The sequence below is a fragment of the Elephantulus edwardii genome, unplaced genomic scaffold, assembly GCF_000299155.1.
Source record: "Elephantulus edwardii isolate Elephantulus edwardi_28Jun2011 unplaced genomic scaffold, EleEdw1.0 scaffold00105, whole genome shotgun sequence".
NCBI classification, from domain to species: Eukaryota; Metazoa; Chordata; class Mammalia; order Macroscelidea; family Macroscelididae; genus Elephantulus; species Elephantulus edwardii.
Genome location: NW_006399855.1, coordinates 1483334 through 1494222, shown reverse-complemented (window position 1 = coordinate 1494222; position 10889 = coordinate 1483334). Strand labels below are relative to the sequence as shown.

The following is a 10889-nucleotide window of genomic DNA, read 5'->3' as shown; positions in this document are numbered from 1 at the left end:
ATACCTATTCTGGGGAAGTCACAGTACAATCCGTGACAACTACTAGCCTGAAGTTCAGAAGTGGTAAAACACTACAAAACTTTAAGCCAAATGAGTTGAATATTTAATAAGAATGAAAGTATAGATTTTATGTGCAAAAGGAGTTACCAAAGTATTGTTCAATCGGATTTCCTACATCAACATAACAATATAAAATGGAAAGGAGTACTACCAAACAAACTGACCTCTGGTTTCCTAACTAACTTTATTTTAATGGTTGAGTCAGTGAATCTAGAGGTTTTTAGAATCTGTATGCCAAGTTTTTCAATTTGGGGGGATGAGATATTATTATGTAGGCTCACTAACTACTTTCACTTTGTGTTTGATTTCTCTAGAAGTAATTTGCTACCTCGCTATGGGATACTGGCCCCTTCCCCGCTTCCTCTGATCAGTCCAGGAGCTGAGGCTTCTGTGGGCATGCCTGTGAACAGCCTGAAATCCGACTTTTCGGAGATGGACTCAGACATGGCACCCAGCTGCAGGCTCAGTGACTTGAGCAGAGGTGGGAGTTTAGAGAGTCGAAGCAGCAGTTCTCGGTCCAGAAGTTTCACGTTGGTGAGTAATGGTTTCCTTAAAGCTTTCGTGTTGGTTGGTTTTGGATTTTTGGTGTTTTGTTTTGTTTTTTTCTCCTCCCCTGCCATATCTACTCTTGAAAAGAATACCTTACAAAATTCTCTGGGGGTTAAGAAGTTCACTGTGAAAGAATACTGGTTTTGTGATATGCATCTTAATTTTAATCAATTTAAAGTTTGCACAAAATGCAGAGCATTATCTATAGCAGTAAAGAAAATCTCTAACTCTTGTCAATAACTTTGGGATGCTTAGACCCAGAAAGGACCACACATCACGATAGTAACATACACAGGTCAGAGCCCTGCTGCCGTTCCATTTAAATGTCTGAAAGGAGAAAACACTTTGTATTTCACGAGATGAAAAGAAATTCACTTGGATAAAAAGAAAAACCCATTAAAAAATGTTAACATTTCAAAGTTTTCAGTCTAATAAGCTAAATGTTGTTGTTGTTGTTGTTGTTGTTGCTGTTGTTGTTGTTGTTATGTGCCGTCGAGTCACTTGCGACTCATAGTGACTCTATGTACAACAGCCCTAAACTCTGTTCTGTCCTGTGCCAATCGCACCATCTCAAATACACTCATCCCGATTACCCCAGTCACTGAATCAATCCACCTCATAGAGGGCCATCCTCTCCTGCGCTGTCCCTCCACCCTCCCAAGCATGATGTCCCTCTCCAAGAACCAGTCCTTCACAGACCCAATGAGTAAAAGAAGTTTCTAAAACATTGTTCTAGCAAATTAAACTTGGTAGAGTTTTACTACTTTTGATATTCTAATATGAAGAACATAATATCATTGAAGAAAAGGAAGATACAGAGAAGTACACAAACATTAGAGATAATACTATTAAAAGTATACACAATCCTGCACCATCAGTAATAACAAACACTAATGTACAAGTGAAAACATAGAAAGGGAGGCAGGATGAACAAATATGAGTGAATGAAACATACTATACCAATGACGATATGTAGGAATATTTCTACATATATATTTTTATGTGTTGAATACCTATATAGTAAAGTGGACAGGAAACATAGAAGCTTCTTAACCATAACTAAACATTCTGAGGTTCACTTGCCTCAGGACCATTGTCTCTGGGAACCTTAAGGTTAGTGGCATAAGATGTATAGATCACAAGGACAACATTCTGCCTCCTGCTTTGGTGCATAACAGCTGGAGTCTTAAAAACTGGTGAGAGGCCACCTAAGATGCCTCTTTGGATCTCTTCCTGGCCAGAGTAGAGAATATCAAAGACACATGGAAGCAATTTAGTCCATATTACTAATGGACCTTTTGAACCTCAACCTTGATGAACTACCAAGTAGGTCTTCAAGTTAGCATCCTAACTCTCTACTGACTACACCACCAGAGAGGGTTCTCTAATGTGGTGGTGGCTGTTCTTCTTAGGTGTTGCGGAGTTACTTACAGCTCAGCAACCCTATGAACAATCGGTCTGAGCCCTGCCCTATCCCCTTTGCCATCCTTGCCACCTCTTCTATGCATGAGCAGCCCCTTGCTATAGCCACTGTGTCAGTCCATCTTATTGAAGGTCTTTACCTCTTTCAGTGACTCTCCACCTTTCCCAGCTTGGTGTCCTTTTCCAAGGACTGGCCCCTCCTAACAACATGCCCGAAGTGTACAAGATGAAGCTTCACCATCCTTGTTCTCTAATGAACACTCTGGTTGCTCCACTAAGACATATATGTTGGCTCTTTTGGCAGACCACGAGACATACCATACTCTTCTCCAGCACCATAGCTCAAAGGTGTCTGTCTATTCTTCTGTCATCTTTCTCAGAGGCATAGCAAGTAATTGAAAAGACTAGGTACACTTTAGTCTTTAAACTGACATCATTGCTCTTCAGCACCTTCAGGAAGATTCCTGATAGCATCTTTTGATTTCCTGACTGCTTAGATCCAAGGAATTGTGGATCCATGTAAGATTAAATCATTGACAATTTCTTTTTTATTTCTTTTATTTTATTCTTTTCTGTGCATTTACCATTGTTTGACAGTATGGATCATAACAAACTGTGGCTGACTCTGAGAAGAATGGGAATCCCAGAACACTTGATCATGCTAATGTGAAACCTACACTTGGACCAGGAGGCAGTTGTCAGAACAGAGCAAGGGAACACTGCATGGTTCAAAATTGGGAAGGGTGTATGCTAGGGATGTGTCCTGTCTCCATACCTTTTCAACCTGTATGCAGAACAGATTATCTGAGAGGCTGGGCTCTATGAGAAGTGTGGCATCATGACTGGTAGAAGATTCATGTACAATCTGCATTGTGCTGATGACACAACCTTGCTTGCTGAAACTGAGGAAGACCTGAAGAGCTTGCTGTAGAAGGTCAAGGACTGCAGCCTTCAATATGGATTGAGACTCAATATCAAGAAGACAAAGATTCTCACAACTGGGCCAATTGGTAGCATCAGGGTAGATGGTGAAAAAATCGAGATTGTTAACAGCTTTAGTTTGCTTGGCTCCACAGTCAACACTCTTGGCACCAGCAGCCAGGAAATTAAAAGATGTATTGCTATGGGAAAGTCTGCTGTTAGGGACCTCAAAAAAGTACCGAAGAGCATTGGTGTCACTCTGGAGATGGTCTTTGCAATCACTTGCTGTGCATCATAGAGTTGGACAATGACTAGGGAGTATAGAAGGAGAACTGATGCCTTTTTGCTGTGGTGTTGAGAGAAGTATTGAATATACCATGGACTGCTAAGAAAATGAACAGGTTCATCCTGGAGAGGGTTAAATCAGGCTGCTCCTTGTTGGTAAGGATTCTGAAACTTCATCTGACATACTCTGGACCTGTTGGACATGTTGCAAGGAGGGACCAGTCCTTGGAGAGGGATGTCATGCTTGGGAAGGTGGAGGGACAGCGCAGGAGAGGAAGACCCTCCATGAGGTGGATTGATTCAGTGACTGGGGTAATGGGAGTAGATGTGTCAGAGACAGTGAGATTGGCACGGGATAAGTCAGGGTTTAAGGCTGTTGTACATAGGGTCGCTATGAGTCACAGTCAACTCGATGATACATAGCAACCACCACCATCAAATTGGATCTGACTGGTACAGGAGGAGATTGTCTCTCCTTCTCCAGCAGAGCATCTGGTGGATTCAAACTGCACACCTCTGGGCATTGACAGTTTCTATCTCTTCTCCACTTATCATATTGCCCTCTGGCTTGGTGGTAAGGAATTTTATCTTCATGATGTTGAGATGTAGTCCATGTTTAAGACTGTAGTCTTTGATCTTCTGCAGCAAGCTTTTAGTGTACTCACTTTCATCAGGCAAGATTGTGTCATCTGCATAACGTAGGTTATTAATGAATCTTCCTCCAATCGTGACGCTACATTCTTCTTCATAAAGCCCAGCTTCTCGAATTATTTGCTCAGCATACAGATTGAATAAATATGGGTGAAAGGATACAGCCCTGATGCACATCTTTCCTAATTTTTAAACCATGCAGTGTTCCCTTACTCTGTTAGACAGCAGCTTCTTGGCCTAGGTATAGGTTTTGCATGAGCACAATTAAGTGTTCTAGTATTCCCAATCGTCTCATGGTTAGTGATAATTTGTTATGATCCACATAGTCAAGTGCCTTTGTACAGTCAATAAAACACAAATATGGTTATTGTTGTTATGTGCCATCAAGTCTCTTGCAACTCATAGCGACCCTATGTACAACAGCCCTGCACCCTGCTTTATCTTGAGCTAATGTTATTGTCTTTGGCATACCTACCTCCATTACCCCAGTCACTGAGTCAGTCCATCTCAGGCAAGCTTTTCCTCTCTTGTGCTGTCCCTCCAATCTTCCAGGCATGATGTCCCTCTCCAAGGACTGGTCCCTCTTTGCATCATGGTATAGTATATAATAAATACCAAATGATTCACCAAGAGAAGAAGAGAATATAAAATGTTGTACTTAATTGTCTGAGTACCTGAGACCATCAAGATAGCTTAGCTGAAACAAGTCTATAAAATTAATTTAAGGAGTTTACAAGATACTAAAGTATAAAATAGATCTCTTCTTAGAATCTACAGGGAAATGAAATATTAAGGCCTGACATCTGCTAATCAGGAAAAGCCTGCATCATGTAGACTCACTGTCCAGAACTCATACACCTTTAGAGACAGCAGCTCTGGTTTCAGCTCTAGAGTCACAAAGAGAAATGCCTTATTCCAAACCTTTCTATCATAGATGATTCTTTTTGTTTTTATACTACTTTGGAGATGCCATTGGGTTTTAAAGGCAGAGGGTGGGGGGCAGAATATAAACCTCTTGCATTGCCTAGTGGCAAGAAGCTGCACTGCAATCCCAGAGGTATGCAGTTTGAGTTCACCAACTGCTTCATGGGAATAAGATAAGCAATCTCCTCTCATGTAATTAACTGCCTCTGATAACCCACCAGAGAGTCATCTATGGGTTAGTTCCAACTCAACAGCTCACAATAACAACGATATTTATAAATATCAGGGGTCTAGGTGAGCAAAGAGTAGCAACATTATGCTTCTTAGCTGCCCCCTACAGTGGTGGAGGGGTTATTGGAGCCTGCACTGTTGGTTTACCTGGATTTTTATAGTGAAATTGAGTTAAAGGTATAGATATCAAAATACTTCCCAAAATATTTCTGATTTCTCTTAAATTCAGACCAAGTTCTTATACCTTTTAAAAACTACTTTCTTCCTTGCTTATTAGTATTCTGAAAATCAGCTCAGAATAATAATATACATAATGATCTTTTTTTAGCATAATGATCTTAGAGACTCATTTCAAATCCCAGTTTACCTGGGAAAGTTATTTAATCACTTGCAACATCATTTTCTTCATTAGTTAATAGGGGTAGGAAGATAATAATTATTGTAAGGATTAAAGGGCTTGTAAATAATCAGTGCTTAATAGTCAATAGTAATTTCTCTTTTTCTAGTGCTCTGTTAGATTTTAAAGGCGCTCTGGTGGCTTAAACCCATACTCAAGCACCCAGCTGCTATATGAAAAGTCAGAGATATGAACCTACCTGCCAGCTCTTTGAACTCACTAGCTACTTTGTGGGGGAAAGTAGCAGTTGGCTTCTACAAAGATTGTTCTTTTGTGTACCTTCACGGTAGAACCAACTCATAGCTGGACCCTCCAGCAGGATTTTGTAGGCTATGAGTCACACAGGAGGAGATTGACCATCTTTCTCCTGTAGAGCAGCACATCAATGAGAAAAAGGTAAACAACCCAATTGCAAAATGGGCACAAACTATGAATAGACACTTCACCAAAGAAGACATTCAGATGGCAAACACATGAAGAAATGTTCAAAATCCCTAGCTCCAAGAGAGATGCAAATCAAAACAACCATTAGGTATCATCTCACCCCAGTAAATATAGCAAAGTTTAACAGAGCAGCAAACAAATGCTGTCGAGCTTGTGGAGAGATTGGAGCCCATATTCACTGCTGGTGGGAGTGTAAAATGGTGCAGCCTCCTTTGTGGAAGGTGGTTTGACGCCTTCTCAAAAAGTTGGAAATTGAAAAACCATTTGACCCAGAAATTCCACTGCTGGAAATATACACTAAAGAAATCATAATTAACCCCAACCCTAACCCGTGTTTATTGCTGCATTATTTATAATAGCAAAGAGATGGAAACAACTCAAGTGCCCATCAACAAATGAATGGATAGAAAAAACTATCATATAGTCATACAATTGAATACTTCACAGCACTGGAAAATAATGAATTTGTAAAACATTATACAATATAGGGGACCCTGGAGGACATTATGCTGAGTGGAATATCTCAGTCACAGAAGGATAAATACTGCATAGCATCACGGTTAAAAAACAGGTCTGACATGGGGGAATTGGAAGGAGAATAGGAAAATCTGTCAACAATCTTAATCTCTTCGTCATATATCATGATGCTGCTAATAGGCCCAGTAGTGAGAATCTTTGTGTTCTTGATGTTGAGCTTCAATCCATATTAAAGGCTGCAGTCCTTGACCTTCAGCAGCAAATGTTTCAGGTCCTCCTTAGTTTCAGCAAGCAAGGTTGTGTCATCTGCATAACGTAGGTTATTGATGAGTCTTCCTCCAGTTCTGATGCCACATTCCTCCTCATAAAGCCCAGACTCTGTTCAGCATATAGATTGATAAGGTATGGAGATAGGACACACATTCCTGGCATACACCCTTCCTGACTTTAAACCATGCAATGTTTCCTCACTCAGTTCTGAGGATTGCTTCCTTGTCCAAGTGTAGGTTTGGGCATGTTGCAAGGAGGGACCAGTCCTTGGAGAAGGACATTATGCCTGGGAAGGTGGAAGGACAGTGCAGGAGGGGAAGACCCTCAATAAGATGGATTGACTCAGTGACTGGGGTAATGGGGGTAGGTGTGTCAGTGACAATAAGGTTGGCTCAGGATAGAGCAGGGTTCAGAGCTACTGTACATAGAGTCACTATGAGTCACAGGTAACTTGATGGTACATAACAACAACAAATTATTTGGCATGTAAATGTACCTCTTGAAGGATATTTTAAATTAAAAATCTAATTATGCTTTATAAAAATGTTTCTTTTAAGCAAAGATTATCTTTTTTAAAAGCTACACAATTAGTATTTGATGTTAAATGAGAGTATTTTAAAGTTTTTTAGCACTAGTTGAAGTGTTTCCTGCTGTTTAAAAACCTTTGGAGAATTAATGGTAAGGAGTTGCACTGCCATCCCAAAGACTGGCAGTTCAAATCCACCACTTGATATGTGCGAGAGAGATGGGACATTTCCTCTAATGCGGTTTATACCCTGTGAAAACGTGCTGAAGGTGAGCTGTGAGTCAGCTCTGACTCAACAACACATAACAACAAAATGATGATTGTTATGGCTATCACATGGCCACCCTGTGACTGATGTTATTCTAAGAGGAGATATATGGGAAGTCTTTATTTCTCAAAAGGCTACTTTTGTATGTATATATGTTTGTGTGTATTTGTTTTTCTCCCTATGGAAATTTTTTAATAGAATATATAGCTAGAACAAAACCCAATTGGTCAAATCCTAGATCTCTTGGCCATAAGGAGATAATCCTTGAATTTACATTTTCCTTTTAAAATTGAGTGAGACAGTTTCTCTACAAAGACTTCTCAAAGGTAATATATGGTTATGGAGAATATTATCTTGAAAAGTGATGTAGACACAAATGGTTCAAGAAGGATTCAAAGACATTCATAAATGATAGCTCTTTAAGGATGCTCCTAAAGGAAGTTTGGGGTTTTGTATGACTTAAACCCTTAACTTCTTTAGATTACTGTCACAGACATTCATGCCAGTTTATGAAACATCATGCTTGCCACTGCAGGAACAGAATACCTTCTCCTGCCAGTGTGTGAAAGGTCTTATTATTAAAGGTGTTCCATAGGCAAAAATCTGTTTTTCAGACATATTAGAGCGTCCCCTTGAAAACAGAATGATTAGATGAGTTGAAAAAGAGTGGAAAGTTCATACTACCCATAGTGCTCAAGGAATTTAATATATCTACTTTTTTTTTAATTTTTATTGTTGTGTACCGTCCAAGCAGATCCGACTGGCACAGGAGGTGATTGTATCTATTTTTTAAAAAACTAGGCTAGGAACATCCATTCACAAGTGTACTTCCTACTTATTTTTACTAAGAAACAATCATTGACATTCATCACTCATTGATATTTAATGGACTGTCCTGAAATTTTCTTCTTCCCCAACCTCACACATATTATGATCCTAAAGCCACATGATGAACCCATTATCATGCAGTAATCATCCAGTTATCATGCAGTAATTGTCAGCACCCGAGTTAAACCCTTTCTTCTCCAAAGCATTTGATGTCTTTTGTTCTCATCCATCAATCCTGGAATAAGGTAGGACAAATGAGTACTTATTCATGGCTGGGCTGGACTGAAATCTAAGTAGTAAAGTGGAAACCTGATATGCTGTTTGCTGTATAATTTCCAGGGAGCTCTGTGACCTGGTGGGTAAGAGGTTGTACTGTACAACCCAAAGGCAGGAGGTTCGACTCCACCAGCTGCTGTGTGAGAGAAAAATGTGCAGTCTCCTCCTGTACAATTTACAACCTGTGAAAACTCACTGGAGGTTCAGCCGTAAATTGATAACAACTCATTGGTGCATAACAACAACTTTTGGGTTCAAGGAGAAAAAGCAGAAGCATAAGAGTGATAAAGGAAGAAAACCAACCAGTCAGTAAAGTCACCCTGTCTTTTGGTTCTAGCTTTTAACCCTGATAAAACCAAACTTTCCTTAGTCAAAACAGCTACTTTAAGACAAAACTAAATAGCTCTTACAAAAGTTCAGTTCAACAAACATTTCCCAAGTGCCTGCGATGTGCATGAACTAAGGTCACTATTTGAATCAACTTGACAGCAATGGGCTTGGTTTTGACTTGAGGGACTAAAAAACTTTATTTTATTCTCTGTCCCTGTTTTTGTTTCAGCTTTCAAGAACCTGTCATCATTTTAGATTATTAAATCGATGAAGGGTTGTCCAAGTGTCAGGGAGATAATTTTTCCATCTGTAAGAACACGCAAACCTCAGGTCACATTCTGCCAGAACAAATGCCTGAGGCAGCTGACTGAGAAGGCCGCTCTTAGGAGATGCTCACTCATCTCTAGAAATCTTTTAGTCAGGATAATCTTTTTGATAATGTTAAAAAAAATTTGGAATCAAGATGAGTTCTGCTTTCTTTCCTCCTCCTTTTTCTTCCTTACAAGGAATTATCACAGTTGTCTTACTTGACAAGCTAAATTTCTTTGTTTAAAAGAAGGGGGAAACAAAGAGGAGTTTAATTATGGAAGCAAGGTTCTGTAGGTTTTGAGGTGGGGATTACCTTAGTATGATTATTTTAAGCTGCCTCCGCTTTTTTTAAAATTCAACAACTATGCCATTTCTCCAAAATTAAAACTCCTGGCCTACATACACAATAACGTAAAAGTATATATGGCATTATTCACTTTCCTATCTACTGTTAGTATTTCTTTTAAAAGTTAGATATCTAACTTTTTGTCTGATATTCTCAGGGTTTACATGGGACTAGGTAGCATTATTTCCATTATCTCTGGTCAGGAATGACTAAAGATCAGTAAGGCCCTGTGCGTTGTTTCAACCTTGTGGAAAGCTTGGGTAGTGCACTGTATTACCTTAGTATAGGCAGCATTTTGAGCTTTCTGGTTTCAACACATTGTCTCGCTCTGAGTCAGAAACAACTCAGCTGATATTCCACTGGGTTTCCGGGGCTGTAAATAGCACAGGAGGAGACTATTCACTTTTTCCCTTGGAGCTGTTGATGGACTTGAACTGCCAAAGATGTGCAGCCTTTGAATTAGCAGCTTCCAGCTATGCCACCATAGTTCCCTCTGAATACATTGACGTTGTACTATTGTTGTTATATGCGTGTGGAGGCAGAGCTGACTCCTAACTGACCCTCCACCAGGTTTTCAAAGGCTGTATATTGCCCATCCTTCACCCACAGAGAAGGTGGTGGATACAAATCACTTGCCTTTGGGTTGGCAAAGTTGTGCTTTACAACTCTTTACAACTTGACCTCCACAGCCCCCCTTTGAATACATTGTCATTGTGTTCTGTAGAGTTGGAACAAACACATAACTGACCCTTCGGCGGGTTTTCAGAGGCAGTTAATCACACAGGAGATTGTCCATCCTTCTCCCGCGGAGCAGCTGGTGGCCTCAGACCAGTGCAGTGCAGCTTCTTGTCACAATACACTAGAAGTTACTTAGTCACCATCATGATAATCACATTAGGATAGTCAACCTAGTGGGGTAGTTTTCTGGATCTTGTAGTGTCTGGCCATATGCATCCTTAAAGACCTTCCTTTCACTCCACAGCAAAGAAGTTCTTTCTTGTTTTTTCTTCCTTTTCATCCTTCCTTCTTTTCCTGTCGTTATTTTCATGAATCATCTACCTTCCAATAATAGGTGCAAACTTAATGTTTCTTTCAACTCTTTTCCCAAAAAGCAGTTCTTTTTATTGTTCTCAATTTTTTTTTCTTTACCATAAATGTTAAGTGCCTCGCCCAGAGTTACACATTAGAATGTGAAACAACTGAGAGTTATCTGGAAGTAAAACTTGTGCTTTTAATCCCTGTGTTTCCCCCATTTCTAATCCTTGGGTTTTGTTTTGAGTTTGTTTTGTTGTTGTCATTTGTTTACCCCTTCACTCAACCTCCTTTGTACCCAAGATCTAAATCTAATTTACTAATTTTCCTTCCCCTTCCTCTC

The 10889-nt window shown here is 39.8% G+C and overlaps 1 protein-coding gene across 1 annotated transcript in view; it reads left to right on the top strand.

The window, feature by feature from the left end:
- Window positions 1-456: 456 nt before the first annotated feature.
- Window positions 457-10889, top strand: part of PROSER2 (proline and serine-rich protein 2) — a 31432-nt gene continuing 20999 nt past the window's right edge. Inside the window, exon 1 of the mRNA XM_006891843.1 lies at window positions 457-594. Within this exon, the coding sequence (XP_006891905.1) occupies window positions 457-594 (138 nt within the window). The remainder of the gene's footprint in view (window positions 595-10889) is intronic.